The sequence below is a fragment of the Gymnogyps californianus genome, chromosome 8, assembly GCF_018139145.2.
Source record: "Gymnogyps californianus isolate 813 chromosome 8, ASM1813914v2, whole genome shotgun sequence".
Taxonomy (NCBI): Eukaryota; Metazoa; Chordata; class Aves; order Accipitriformes; family Cathartidae; genus Gymnogyps; species Gymnogyps californianus.
In genome coordinates, this window is record NC_059478.1 from 14,693,135 (window position 1) to 14,707,354 (window position 14,220).

General features: G+C 36.6%; 1 protein-coding gene across 1 annotated transcript in view; it reads right to left on the reverse strand.

Annotated features, from left to right (window-relative positions):
• Positions 1-14,220, reverse strand: part of LOC127019087 (uncharacterized oxidoreductase ZK1290.5-like) — a 54,112-nt gene that overhangs the window by 13,041 nt on the left and 26,851 nt on the right. The window contains exon 4 of the mRNA XM_050901004.1: positions 2,950-3,041. Coding sequence (XP_050756961.1) covers positions 2,950-3,041 — 92 coding nt within the window. The remainder of the gene's footprint in view (positions 1-2,949; positions 3,042-14,220) is intronic.

The window sequence follows — 14,220 nt, forward strand, 5'->3', positions numbered from 1 at the left end:
ACAGTCATAGTGCAATGGGGAAAAGTTAAGCCTAATAACAATCCTGACACACGGACCTAGAAAGTCATATCTCAGATGATGGTATACAAAAGCCTTACTCTTTCCACCCTGCTGTGGGTTCTTTTCACCTGGTAAGTTTCCCTGCATCTGGACTTCAGTCAGTTTCTCAATGGGAATGCACAGTCTTACAATTATTTCTCTTTATAAAAACTGAAATATAAGGCTAGAAATATTTTCTCTACAGAGGAACAGTTCAGGTGAGTTTATGTACAATGGGGTTGTTTCCTAATGCCTCAAAATACTAAAATACATTGCTACCTTGTACAAATTTACATAATAGAGCTCAATATTAATGGCAATATTAACAACATTACTAAATCTCTCTGAGGTCATTACACAGTAATTTGCACTTCTATAAAAGTAGAAAAAATATTGATGAGCATTTCTACATGGAATTCAGAGAGGAACAGTTTATATTTGTTTCATTTAATAAAGTGATATACTGAAACCATATATATTAATTAAATTCTTATAAAATGTAATTTTTTTCCCCTAATGAGTGACAGGCATAAGAGCCTTCAAAGAGACTTCAAAGACTTCCTTGAGCACAAATCCAAACTTACTATTGCCAAGTCAATTAAAACTCTGGAATACAAACCTGTAACTTCTAGGTTGTAGGTTTCATTCTACATGATGCTAGAATAAAACATTTATCATCATTTTACACAGTGTTTAACAGTATTTTTTAAACAGTAGATTGTAACTTTAAAAGGTGCTCACTTACTACTAAATACCTTAACAATACTATATTGTTGAAAAGACAGGCCTTTCCTACTTCTTTAAAAGCCATGATGATACTGTTTTTTTCCAGGAACCAAGAATAGAGGCCGTACTTACAACTTGGTTTGTAAAATAAAAGCATTGCTTCCTACCTAGTTTGCAAAGACTATAAAAGTATAATAAAGACCCTCCTTTCTCCTGCCTTCCTACTTCTTCCTCTTCACAGAAAAAATAACTTTCAATTTTAACATCATAAGAACTGGTGGAATTGTAAGAACACCCTACATTCTTTATGCAGATTCAACACAGCTAAGAGGGAAGTGATTTTCCTTCATTTGTTTCTTAAATATTTAGACTTTGTATACAATGATTGTTTGCAAATGTTTTGTATTTAGAAATAAGTTCATTGAAAGAGTACACTATTTTATGCATAAATATAGCAAAGATCTTTTGTATTATAAATTCTGGACAGCGAAATAAGAATTCAGTATAGCACTTCCATTCCCAATTTAAATTTAGGAATTCATTAGTTATTTGATAATGCTTAAGTACTCTCACCATTAGACTCAGCAACTCTCCAACACTAAGCAAGAAACAGAATAAATACTCTTTTGAGGATATAAACCTGAACTATGGTTTATAAGATTCCTGTAACTCTTAAAAAAATGTAACTTAATGCTATAACAAAACTGTTAAAAGTGGAGCATTTTGCAGTGGCATGGATATTTCATTGTTGTTTTTTTGTTTTTAATTTGGAACAATGCTGTGCATTACCTTAAAGAAATGACTATCTGAATACAGCAGGGGCACCCTCCCACCCCCCCAGTATCACTGCCATCTCAACTTTTTGTCTCCTCTTTTTCAGCCACAGAAAAAGAGATGCCATCCAATAGTATCAAGAAACAACTTTTCTCCATTAACGCTACAGACACAGTAAGACTGGTAACATTTTGACACTGTGGGCAAGAGGAAATTTCAAAACAAATCCCAGATTACATTTTTTTTTTCTTGCAGTGATTTAGTAGGACACTGAAAGGCTGCTCTCATTTAACAGACAGTAACAACTTATGCCAAACTCCAGTAAGACTTTGGAGATGTGTACTTCTGAAAAGGAGACACAACTGAACCTTGGCAAACTCACCAGTTCTTAAACAGTCATCAACCTGCCCATCTTAAGACATATTTCAATGGCTTATTTTGAATAACTGAATTTAAATATTTTATATGGTTTTACGTTAATTTAACATTGCTCATAATTGTCCTTTACTAACATTTAGCCTAGTGGACAGCAAAAGTCAGAAATGTTAGGTTCTGACAGTCACATTCTAAGCAACCCTTTTATTGCTGTTTATGACCTTAAACCACAAACAGCTGCCAGAAATCCTCACCACCTGTACAAAGGGGAAAAGCATGTGCCTGCACTTCATCCATTCCAGTTTCCAGTTCCCAGTTCTATGTTAGCATAAGCACACTTTCACTGGCAGGAGGTGGTAGGAATGGGAGCATGAACTTCCCGCACAGCTGTGGGCAGAAAACTCCAACAAGGGAATAGTTGTCAGTGTCCTGGAAGTCTGCCGGTATGTAGGTGGCCATTTTCTTCCTGCCTAGGGCAGCAAAAAAATTTTGCCAGGGCTCTCACGGCACCTTCCTAAATGAGAAGTTCACTGAATTTAATGTGATCTTGAAATATGAGTATGAAATAAGGGAGGAGCAAGGGCAACGGCACCCTTGCATGGTTATGTAATCACCTGAGGCTTTCAGTGTTGTTTAGAGGAATTACGTATAATATATGAACACAGGCTCTCCAAAACCTTGTTCATTCTGGAGATGCTAAATGTTCAGTGCTCCTTGAATTTTATTTCTAAACTGTTTTATCACCAACAACTGGCACATGGACCATTTGTTTGTGCCTTAAAACCACCCACAAACAAGTAGCCCGGGAGAAACTGAGGAAAAGAAAGGAGGAAGTACTTCCTCCCCCTGCCCCACTTCAGGTCATCCTCCTGAATGGTTTTCAGTATGTATATAGAAATGAAAGAGAAGAAATTGTATGACTAAGGCTAGTTTGGGTGTAGTCTTTCAGGCATAGGGGTGGGGAGGAGATTATTAACCAAAAAAACCAAAGCAAAAACCCAAACCCAGATACTTTAAATATATTTATCCACTCACCTGATTAACATGTGGAGTAATCACACAGTCTTCCTTTAGTTGCTCAAGATGACTGATAAGAAAGTTGCTTACACCAATTGATCTACACAAACCTAATGAGAAACATAAGAAAAAGTTTTGGGACAATCCTAATTATTTGGGAGGATGATTTGAAAAATATCACTTTCAAGAGACAAAAATGATTGTACGCATCATTTCTGTATAGCAAAATACTGCAAAGAAACACAGAAAAACAGCACCAAAATCCAGTTTGACGGTATCATCTGAAAGCATGGTTCGTCACAGTCACACTAGGAAATCATGTTATAATCTAAACACACTGGAAACTCCCCAGTGTATAAAAACTCCAGGCTAAATTCTGGGAAAGGCTAATGTAGTATAAGCAAAGAACAATTGGACTCCACCAGAATGAAAAGAAGGAAATGGTGTTCTGAGCAGCTTGCCAAAACTAAAGGAAAGTGGAACATTTGCTGAAGACTAATAAGGTGTGAGCAATACAACACAAGGACATGCAGCCCAAATGAACTATGTAGCACTGCTTATATTTCTATTAGATCATTACGACACGTTACGTAAAACTCAGTATAAAAACTTTAATTAAGTGAGCAGTATTTAACAAGAATTAAAAAGCTTAAAAATGTAGCTAGATTTCTCAGCTCCTGTTGACATGCAAATAAAGTTAAATGGCACATAGGCGATATGAAGGTTATTCTTTTAAATAAGCCTTAAGTGTGCATGCCTATATATAAATTAAGTGCTGACAGTCCTGAAATCAGATGTCTTCCTTCAAACCTCAGATACGATAAAGCACAACTCCCAAGACTGGCCTGCCACCACACCTCAACCCTGACTCATCTTTGATAGTTTGGTCCTTATTCTGTGCTAAACACAGTTAATGGGGAAACCAACTGTGGTCAGGCTAGTAGGGGTCTCCTTAGGCTGTGGATTCTGTGGACTATGAATCACTCATTTCTTCAGTATGTGAACTTTGTCTTGATTGACTTGATCTGCATTTCAATCTATAACTCCGCAGGTGGAAAGTGTCTCAAGGTGTGTGAACACACAAGTCCAATCACTGTTGTTAACCCAGTATTTCTGCTGGTCAATTCTATATAATGCATATGCATGTGCTTATCTATATACATATGCATACAAATATCCATAGCAAAAAAGAAAGGAATTAAGCCAAAAGTTAGACTCTTATTTTTTCAGAAAAAAAGAAGTAGTTGTCATTGGGCAATTTCAGCCATTTGATGTCAAAGGAATGATTTATGGACCGAAACTGCCCTCATTCCACAGTTAGAATCGCCACTTTCTTGAGGTTAGCAGGGAACTATGTGGAGCTGCCTTGATTTGAAGCTGGAATACAGACACATAAAAAGCACTTATTAATGCAACAGAGATGCGAATACATTAAAAGGAAGAATTTCACTTGAAGCAAAAGCTAACGAAAATGTGGGAGAAAAACGTACTAACCAAGTACTTATTCCTACAATGCATATGTTTTATGTATTAAAAAATAACTTGCAAGTAGACTATAAATTGGCATATAAAAATATGAGCTATAAGATTACAAAGTATCTTGAATTTGCAGGTCAGATTTACTTGGACAAAACAAAGAAATTAAATTTTTCTAGTCTTCTATGAAATTCTGTAAGTGAAGTTACAGTTTATTGCTAATTATTATAAACAGATTGTTAAAGCCCTGAAAAAAAAAAAAATCAGTTTTGCATTAGAAAAGCCACTAAGCATATTAACATAGCAGTCAAATTGCCTATGTTTCTTTCACATATTTTAGCAGCACAAGCAGATAAGCTGCACAGCAGCAAAACCTGTACACATACTATCACTTTTTAATGTGGTTTCTTCTGTAGAATACAAAAAGGAGAAAAAAATACATTAGCAACTAAAATGCTAGACAGCTTTCCCTTACAGAAAGTATCTTTGTTCAAGATGTATAACATAATTAGGTTATAACCTGCACTATAGCAATTTGCATAATTTGTATGTAATCTGCCAGAAGGAGCAAAACCTGAGCTTCTACTGACAAACAACCCTGGAGTGTCAACACTAATAAATCATTATGCCAAAGTAGTCAGAAAAACACTTGCAGTTTTAGCACAATGGTGAACCAAAATATTATACTCTATTGTTGAAAGCTAAGGAGTTACAAAAAACATGCTGTTATTGCCCTTGAAGAATAAAGCTTTTATTTCAGGCCAAAATAAAAAACAAAACTCACAGACATGAAATATGAAAGGGCTTATTAAACTTGTCCATTTCCACAGAAAGCTTCCATTTTTTTTCCCCTTACAGTATAGTCTAAGATGTTTTGCTTCTAGCATACTTCTCATGGGAGACTTTGAAGTCTGTTCCATAGTCTCATTGCATTCACTGATAAGAAGTTTTTTGTTAGATTTCCCATTAAGAAATTTCAGGTCAGTTATGTTTTGTCTTAAAAGTATCTGAGTCGCTCCTACTAAAATCAGTGTTATGGCATTCCTGTGTTTAGAGTGATGTCACACAGAGAAAGCTAAATTCAAAATTGCCAAGAAAGTAAACATTCTCCCAGACAAGAGAGAAACAATAATTAGAATTTCAGTGTTTTTGTGGAACTAGCATTTTCTTATTTTTTTTTTTTTTTTTAAAGGGAATACAATTAAAACATTTCATTTTCATTAAATCCACATATTTAGTTTTGGTAAAGTTAGAACCCTTCGTTTCAACTCCATTGCTTTGTTTTTAGTTACAGTCTAATACATGAAAGTTAAAGTGTTTTGACTTTTGTATTAAATTACAATATAAAATACAATAAATGTGAAAACAACTGCACAGCCTGACTGTATTAAAAATTTTATTGCAATGCATGGTGGAAACATGAATTCAAAACACTGGAATTTCCTGAAAAATAGAGAGTTTAAATTTCAACGAACAATCAATGGATTCTACTCTAGACCATTGCTTCCATCTGCTTGATGGAAGATTAACACAGTTGCTCTGTGTTGTCCAAATCTGGGAAAGACTGCCTTAAAGCAGGAGATTATACAGAATTATTTCCACATTTACATCTGCTGGATTAATTCCCAAGAATGAAGAATTAGAAAATGACGGACAAGAAAATGAAGGCCTGGTTAGCTCCTGGGCCTTATCCGACAGAGCAACACTTGTGACTACGTATATCAAACAAGATCCATGAAATGATCACACAGCAGTAGAAATAAAAAACCTACATATTGAGAAACTTGTGTAAAAGGGTCCTGACTCATTGCCTTGAAACAACGGGGCGGGGGATACATTTCCTTATATTTCCTCTCTCATGGAGCTCTGACAGAGGTAGGTTCCCCAGAGTTTGGGCCATGGGTCTCAAAACCACCAGAATGCTCTTGACAAGGGAGGGGGGGAAGCATTTATTTTCAATTTAATACCTGTTTAGTGTGCTTAAAAAAAAAAAAAATCCCATTTCAGACAATTGAAGCACAATTCATGTCTTAGCTGTTGTAATAGCAGGTGGTTTTAAAGTTTGTACTTCTTTTGAACTTAACTAGTTCAACTAGTCCTGAAGTTCAGGTCTTCCGAGATAAAAGTTTGCAATGTGCTAGCTGCAATCCCTCTAGAAAGTACACTTTAAAAATACACATTTATACTGCCTTATTTACAAAGTCACAGAGCTTTGACTTGGGGAGAGAAAGTATCCTCCTTATCTGCTTGAGGAAATGCGTGGTTTGGCCCCTATGAAGCAAATTTTGAGAAAGTGCCAGGTGCAATAAACAAAGAGTTTGCAATTCCCCATTAGCTCCCAAAGCTTATTGAGGCTTTGTCCTACTCCTTGCGACTCTGACTTCACAGGCTTGAAGGAAAACTTGGCAACGATGCTTCTTTTATGCATGCTAAAAATTGACTGACCACAATGGCAGAACAGAAATTTTCATCCAGCTTTGAAAAACTACCATGAAACTCTGCAAGACACATTAGAAAACATATTGGCAAAATAATGGTAGATTATAATGGGGAAAAAAATTAGTATCTTTTCTGTTCTACACAAAAAAAATCTTGGCCTTCACCACATTGGTAATTTCACGACACTGTATTACTCCCAGCTGCTGTGAAGCAATACATCATGCTAATGGACTGGTTTGCAATGTAGTTGCGTGTTAAGCTTAAAGCATTTTTTTTATGGCAACCTAGAGAATGATTGGGTATTTTTTCCTTTACTTAGTATAATACCAAATTATACAAAGTTTGATGGGCACTGTTAGTCTTGCAACAAAAAAAAGCATAAATATACTGTCTTGGCACCACAACATTGTTTTAGTACAATAGTGAGCCTTATCTTTCTCTAGCACCACTATGGACTTTTATCAAACTTCTAAATACCCTCTGGAATATTAAATGTACAAAGTTCAGATCAAAAAGGTTTTTTAAATGACAAAACTGGATACTGGGCTTGTGGAGCCCATTTTCCTCCCCCTCCCTGCTGCTCTACATGAGTCAGAGCAAGGGAGAATTCCCACGTCCAGTGAACAGTGCCCATTCTGTTATATCTTCTATTCAGGCCACAGAATAAAAACACAAATGGATCCACTTTTCACAAGAGGTCAACTGCAATAACTGTATCTTTATTAAAGGAGGTTACACAGGTCGGAAAGGTCCACATTCTCTCTGATACGCACACTAAGAACTTCTCTGTGGGTAAATGGTATTACTCACAGAAACCATACAAGATTTGATTTCAGCACAACTTGCTAAATCAAAGCTGTAGGCTGAGTGTGCCCCACATGCAGATTGCAAGCCAAAGCCTTGATAAATAAAGCGGGTGACTCTTAGACAGAACCAATACGGAATTAAGTTCTAAATCTATGAAATAACACTTGTTCCCATTTCACAGACTAACAAACGTAGACACCAAAAAGCTAAGTGTCCTGTCTAAGACGTGAAGGAAAACTGTGGCAAAATCGAAAACACAAAAATCATGCTTCCTCCCCCAAAGGATTTCTTTTTATCCTATTCATTACCACAGTATAGGTGCTTATCTGCCTTAAAATTACTTTCCTGCTACTACAATTCCATGATCATTACTCCTGCTACAGATCACCTGTGAACCATGATAAACTGTGAGGACAACAGGAGAGGAGGCATGAGTAGAAGTCAAATTGTCAACTTCTGTGACTGAAAACTCATTATAAACATTTAGTTTACACAACTGTTAAATGGCTAACTAAATAGTATAATGCAGCAATACTAGCTTAATGTATTCTGTCTCTTTGACCCTGGCTGCTCATTCTCACTACTTCAATGCAACACTTAGTTATGTTGACATTTTTTTTTTCCCCTCGAGTTGACATTACAAACCAGATCAGATTAAAAAAAAAAAAAAAAAAAATCCACCAAAAAGGCTGTTTGTCTGGTTGTTTTCAAAACTGAATCAATTCCCTTGTATTCTTACAGATTTTTCCTTCTCTTATGCCTGTTTTAAGCATGTAGAATCATACTGTGAACAGAACACAGGTTTAAAAAAAGGCTGAAAATACATTTTTATATCTAGAACATTCTGCAGCTGCTCACAAACAGTTGGGCAATCAAAACTGCAAAAGCAACATGGTACAGAATCAATCCCTCTATATCTTAAGTCAATTTTGCCACACGCTACATTGTGAAAATGTGATCAAAATTATCAGCGACTCAGCTAAGTGCTTAAAGGCTATTAGAATATGTACCCTTAAAACTAGCACTTTGAAAGTATTATGGAGAGCACATAGTTAGATTCTAAACAGTTTGGCCCCCCTGTAACTACGATGGCACAGTTTCCTGAACTGGGATACTTTTTGGACTTCTGTATCAGAGGGGATAATGATTCCCAACTGGTATGAATAACAGCAACCTGACTGATATCAATAAAGCAATACTGATTTACAATAGCTAAGAATCTAGGGCTTAAATTCAACATATGCAAAACAGATAAATGATACCTTTTCCTCAAATCATGTACATTATTTATTAAGACAAAAAGTTATTTCAGACAAGGACTTTCCTTTGAAGTGTATTTCAGCATTGCCTTCTTCCCAAGAGTTCTTGTGTTCGCACTGGGACCTCTAGGCACTGCTGTGTGGGTACACAAATGTGTACATTTGCTTTAAGTAAGCTAATCAAAAAGATTTATCTACATTTTTGACAAAAAGGATTCACTTGCTAGTTGAAAAAGCACAAACCATACACTGCAATAAGTCAGGAAACAAAGAAGTCTGAGGGCTTATTTTTACACTTAGAATTACCCATGAAGTCCTTAAAATAAAAAAAAAAAAAAGAAAAAAGAAAAGAGAAAAACATACCAAATGCAGATAGACATTCATGCAAGTTTAGATTTGTTCCCACTTTTACATCTGCACCAAAATTACTTATTCTATGGCAGTTTCTTATTCTTAAATAAGATACTGCACATTATGAAGACTTCTTTATGATCTTTAACATAAATATGTGTAGTCATTTTTTTTTTTTGCATACGTCTTTAATTGCTGTCTTATCTGATCAACAGGGTGTGGTACAACCAACATCCTCACCAACTGCAACCACCTTCAACCCATGAAAACACATCTCTGAACTGTGTTTCTGATAATAACAAGCCCATGAGACATCTTCAGCTGTACAGAGAGAATACCATAGACAATGTGAAAAAGATGTGTTGCTAGGAAAATTAGTTACTTGCTTTTACTTATTAAAACTTTAGTGCAACTTATGTACACACATTCACCTATGACTTCTACCAACATAAAACACTCTTGAGCCAAACATTTTGTGGAGCTGTAACACAAATGTTTGTGAATTGTCAGCTATTCATCATTTGACAATATAAGCATAGATTTCAAGCAATTTTTCAGTAGAATAAAAGCAGAATGTGTCATCTAGGAAAGGAAGTACTAGAAATTTGCACCACCTACACAAAACTGGTATTTGGTTTACTGAATTCTCACTCATACTTTTAAAAACTGATAGAAAATGGAGGAAGAAAAATGATGATTGAACTGGCCTATGCCCAAAGATGAAAAGGACAAGAATATTGTTAAGGTTGATTAGATTTCTTCTCTCACTTGGAATTAAGCAAAACTTAACTTTTGTCCAAGAACATAGTGACATGGCTTCAATTACTGGGCTAAACAATTTCTGTTACTTTATGGGACTCTCTTCAAATCATGCACGAAGACTATTAAACTAACATATTAATGGAATAATTGTATTTATTTTGAAGAGCATTTCTCTATGTTTAACAAAATCATGTTAACACATTAAGGCATTTCTGATGCAAGTATGAATATTTCATGTAAGCATAAGCTGCACAGCTTACACTAAAAAGATAAGCAAAACATTTTACTCTTAGTAAAATGGCACTGAGTCCCAGGGGGATCTGAACCCAGAACAACCACCATGTTACTACTCTTGCCAGCTTCAGGCAAAAGCTGGCTGGGGGCCCTCATTCTTCCCAGCATTTTTAGATAGAGGGACAAGTAATCATGTGCATGTGTGTATGAGAAGCTTGCCGAGATGATGGGCTAGCCACAATGCCAAAATCAAGGTCGTTAAAGACACTGCATATGGAAAGGGTCATTTTGCTAGGAACAGACCAATTACCAGTGAGCATATATAATGACTATTCATGATGTCAAAGCAGCTTGCCACACTGCTTTCATCTGCCAGCAGACGAATGCCTATACAAGAATGTTGCAGCTGTCAAGGGAATATTTGACTCACATATATGTATCTTGGAATGGGTTCTGTAGGCAATCTAGCCTCTGTCCTGAGGTATTGGAGAGGATAATTCCACAAAATGACAATGTACGAGACCACAAAAATTCAAACTATAGCCTTGATATTACAAGAATCCTAGCTGATTTCAGCTGTTACAACAGAAAGAACCAGTTATTATACACAAATGTCTCACTGACCAACATTAAGAATTTTTTTCTCCCTTTTCCCTCAGCAGTGTTTAACCCATGACTCTTTAAAAGGAAAACGAGTATGCAGGCTGTTAAACAAAGACACACGTCTAGAATTCTCTGCCTCTCAGCACTGCAGTACAGGTAGAGAGTTCTTTACTCTGACTGCGACCTTAAGACAGATGCACATACAGCAATGGAGGCACCTGGCTCCTGTGAAACAGCTCCAATCAAACTGGAGCAGATTAACAAGTCACAGAAGATAACAAAAAAAAAAGAAAAAAAGAAAAGAAAAGAAATGCTATATTCTCAGGCATAACAGCATTTAAAGAAACTAATTCTTGAAACTGTAAGGTTGTCCTCAGCTAGTAGAAATCCGTTGAACAATAAGATCTTTCCTGCTATGAATAGAGAGCTATCAGCTTGGTCTATCAGAAGTCACCCAGCCTTTTTAAATGGGAGTTTTTAGTGCAGGTAGTGCTTTTATCCTGTACTGTCAGGTACACACTACAATTCTAAAAACAGTGAAGAAAATAATAATTATCCTCCCCCATTCACTTGTTCCTAATTCTCAACATAAAAAAGCTGCAATGACTGATCAATGGAAATTGCTGCAGTTTCTCAGGAGCTTTTCCATTAGAAAATCTTCCGATCACTTGGGCTGACTACCAAGACCAGGTGCAGAATTCTGATCCCGAGCTACCAGAAGAGATGGCACAATTCCCTCTGGAAGCAAGGCTGGGCCTAAATGCATGCAAATCCCAGGGTCTGAAGACTTACGGAAGACAACAGACTGTAAAACAAAATAGAAATCTCTGCACTGAATCCTTTCTTAACCAGCATGTGAACGCCTCATGAATTAAGCAGTGTAATAATTCATTAATATGAGGAATAAGCGTTCTAATATACTTTCTGTATGATTTGGGGAAATGTACATACAATTTATAAGTTTTGGTTCATGTTATGGAATGATGCAATTGCTATAGGTTTGTATACCACTGTAAATATGTATTTACCTTTGTTGACCAGGACTGTATGATATTTTTCCCTAGAAAAATATTAAGGGAAACCAGCAAATTTGATGACTGGGTTCTGGCTATACAACAGGAATACTAAAAAAGCAAACTAAAAGTATAACCTTGCCTTGTTTGTAGGGAAGAGAGGATAGAGGGTAAAAATATACAAATTTCAGGTTACAGAGGGAAAGATGCTGGTAGGACTTTTAATGGACTCTAAGAAACATACTGAAGGATTTAGCCAGGAGAAAATAAAAGATGGCATGTTTAGCCAAAGACTCTGTAGCTCAAGGGCAAACCAGAAAGACACAGGACCATGTTCCAGACACAATCCAGAGGGATTAAAACATCTTGTCCTGGTTTCGGCTGGGATAGAGTTAATTTTCTTCCTAGTAGCTGGTATAGTGCTGTGTTTTGGATTTAGTAGGAAAATAATGTTGATAACACACTGATGGTTTTAGTTGTTGCTAAGTAGTCTTTATACTAAGTCAAGGATTTTTCAGCTTCTCTTGCCCAGCCAGCAAGAAGGCTGGAGGGGCACAAGAAGCTGGGAGGGGACGCAGGCAGGACAGCTGACCCAAACTGGCCAAAGGGATATTCCATACCATATGACATCATGCCCAGTATATAAACTGGGGGGAGCTGGCTGGGAGGGGCAGATCGCTGCTCAGGAACTAACTGGGCATCGGTCGGCAAGTGGTGAGCAATTGCCTTGTGCATCACTTGTCTTGTATATTCTAATTCTTTTAGTATTATTATTGTCATTTTATTATTATAATTTTCTTCTTTTCTGTCCTATTAAACTGTCTTTATCTCAACCCACGAGTTTGGGTTTTTTTCCTGATTCTCTCCCCCATCCCACTGGGTGGGGGGAGTGAGCGAGCAGCTGCATGGTGCTTAGTTGCCAGCTGGGGTTAAACCACAACACACCTGAAGTGGGTAAAACGTTTGGGGTGTGTTATTTTAACATAGATAATAAATGTATTATGTCATACTGTTACAGTAAAGGACAACAGTGGCTTCAGAATCCCTAGGAGTGTTTTTGGGCATGCTCTCATACCCGTCATGGTCTCCCTCATGAAAAATCTCAAGAAAAACACCCAGAATTCTGGGAAATTGTTTTTAACCTGAAGTGAGATCTTGAGATAGCTGCTCAGTTGCATTAGGCAGTTGAACAGTGGATTCAAGCACAAGGGTGAGAGTGCTAAAATATGAAACCTTCTTTCAAGTGTGTTCCTGAGATTCCAGCCTTGGGGCAGTAACCAGATTCTGTTTAGTTTCCAAAGATATAAAGCACACTGGATCCAAGGAGTGCAGCCCAAAACTTCAGTATGGTACGTAATCAACTGGAAAGGGTAACCAGATCTCTAACAAATATTATTCAGATTCCCATTTTAAACTGTTCGTGTTTCCACTTCAAATCGTATCAGGACAAAAGATTCCTTTGAAAAATGTTAACCTCAAATTCCTTTTGATGAAATACAAAAACAGTATAGTGGTAAGCCACAGTGGGGATTTTTCAGTGATAGCAAAGGATCTCTCTCGTCACCTGAATCTATTATTTTCTATTTATGAGAATATTCTAATGTTACAGCTCAACTCCAAACCTTCACTAAGAGTATATATAGGAAGCACTACCAAGCAGTCAAGGATTAAGAAACAGTAAACTTAAGGATGCCCACACATCTCAATGAATACACATCTACCAATTTACACATCAATTTCATTGGCACATGCTGCATTCAAATAACAATAAACCTGCTATTTCTTCTACAGCCAGAGGTACTCAGTTTACTAAAATTGGACTCATTATAATCTGAGGAGTTTTGTTTAACTTTTTTTGCAAGTTTTCTGCTCCCTAAAAAATTTATTTTAATAATTTTGACAAATAATTCAGATTTTTTTTTTTTTAACCTGTCACACAGAGTTTTTATTATCTGGGGGCAGAGTCTTATAAATTAGTGCATGCTGACCTGGAGAGGGGCACAGACCCAGAACCTCTGGTCTCTCCTCAGTTAGCTGGGTGAGAAGATACTTCAGGTCAGAAGCCCTGCAAGTTGTGCTACTGCAGCCCTGTGTCTCAGCTGCTATATGCTGGCTCTCAGACGAACCTGGCTGAATCTATCTTTGTCGACATGACCTAAAAAAAATTCTCTCAAGGCTATGAATGTAGATGCAGTTGGGATTTTTCTTGTGTCAACTTCTGACCATTGTGACCAATCTAAAACTTAACACAATCTTTAAAAAAAATCTGCATTAAAGACTTTTACAGTCTTGGGTACTAACAGTTTATTTATCTTCCTCCTAGGGCAATTGATAATAACAATAAA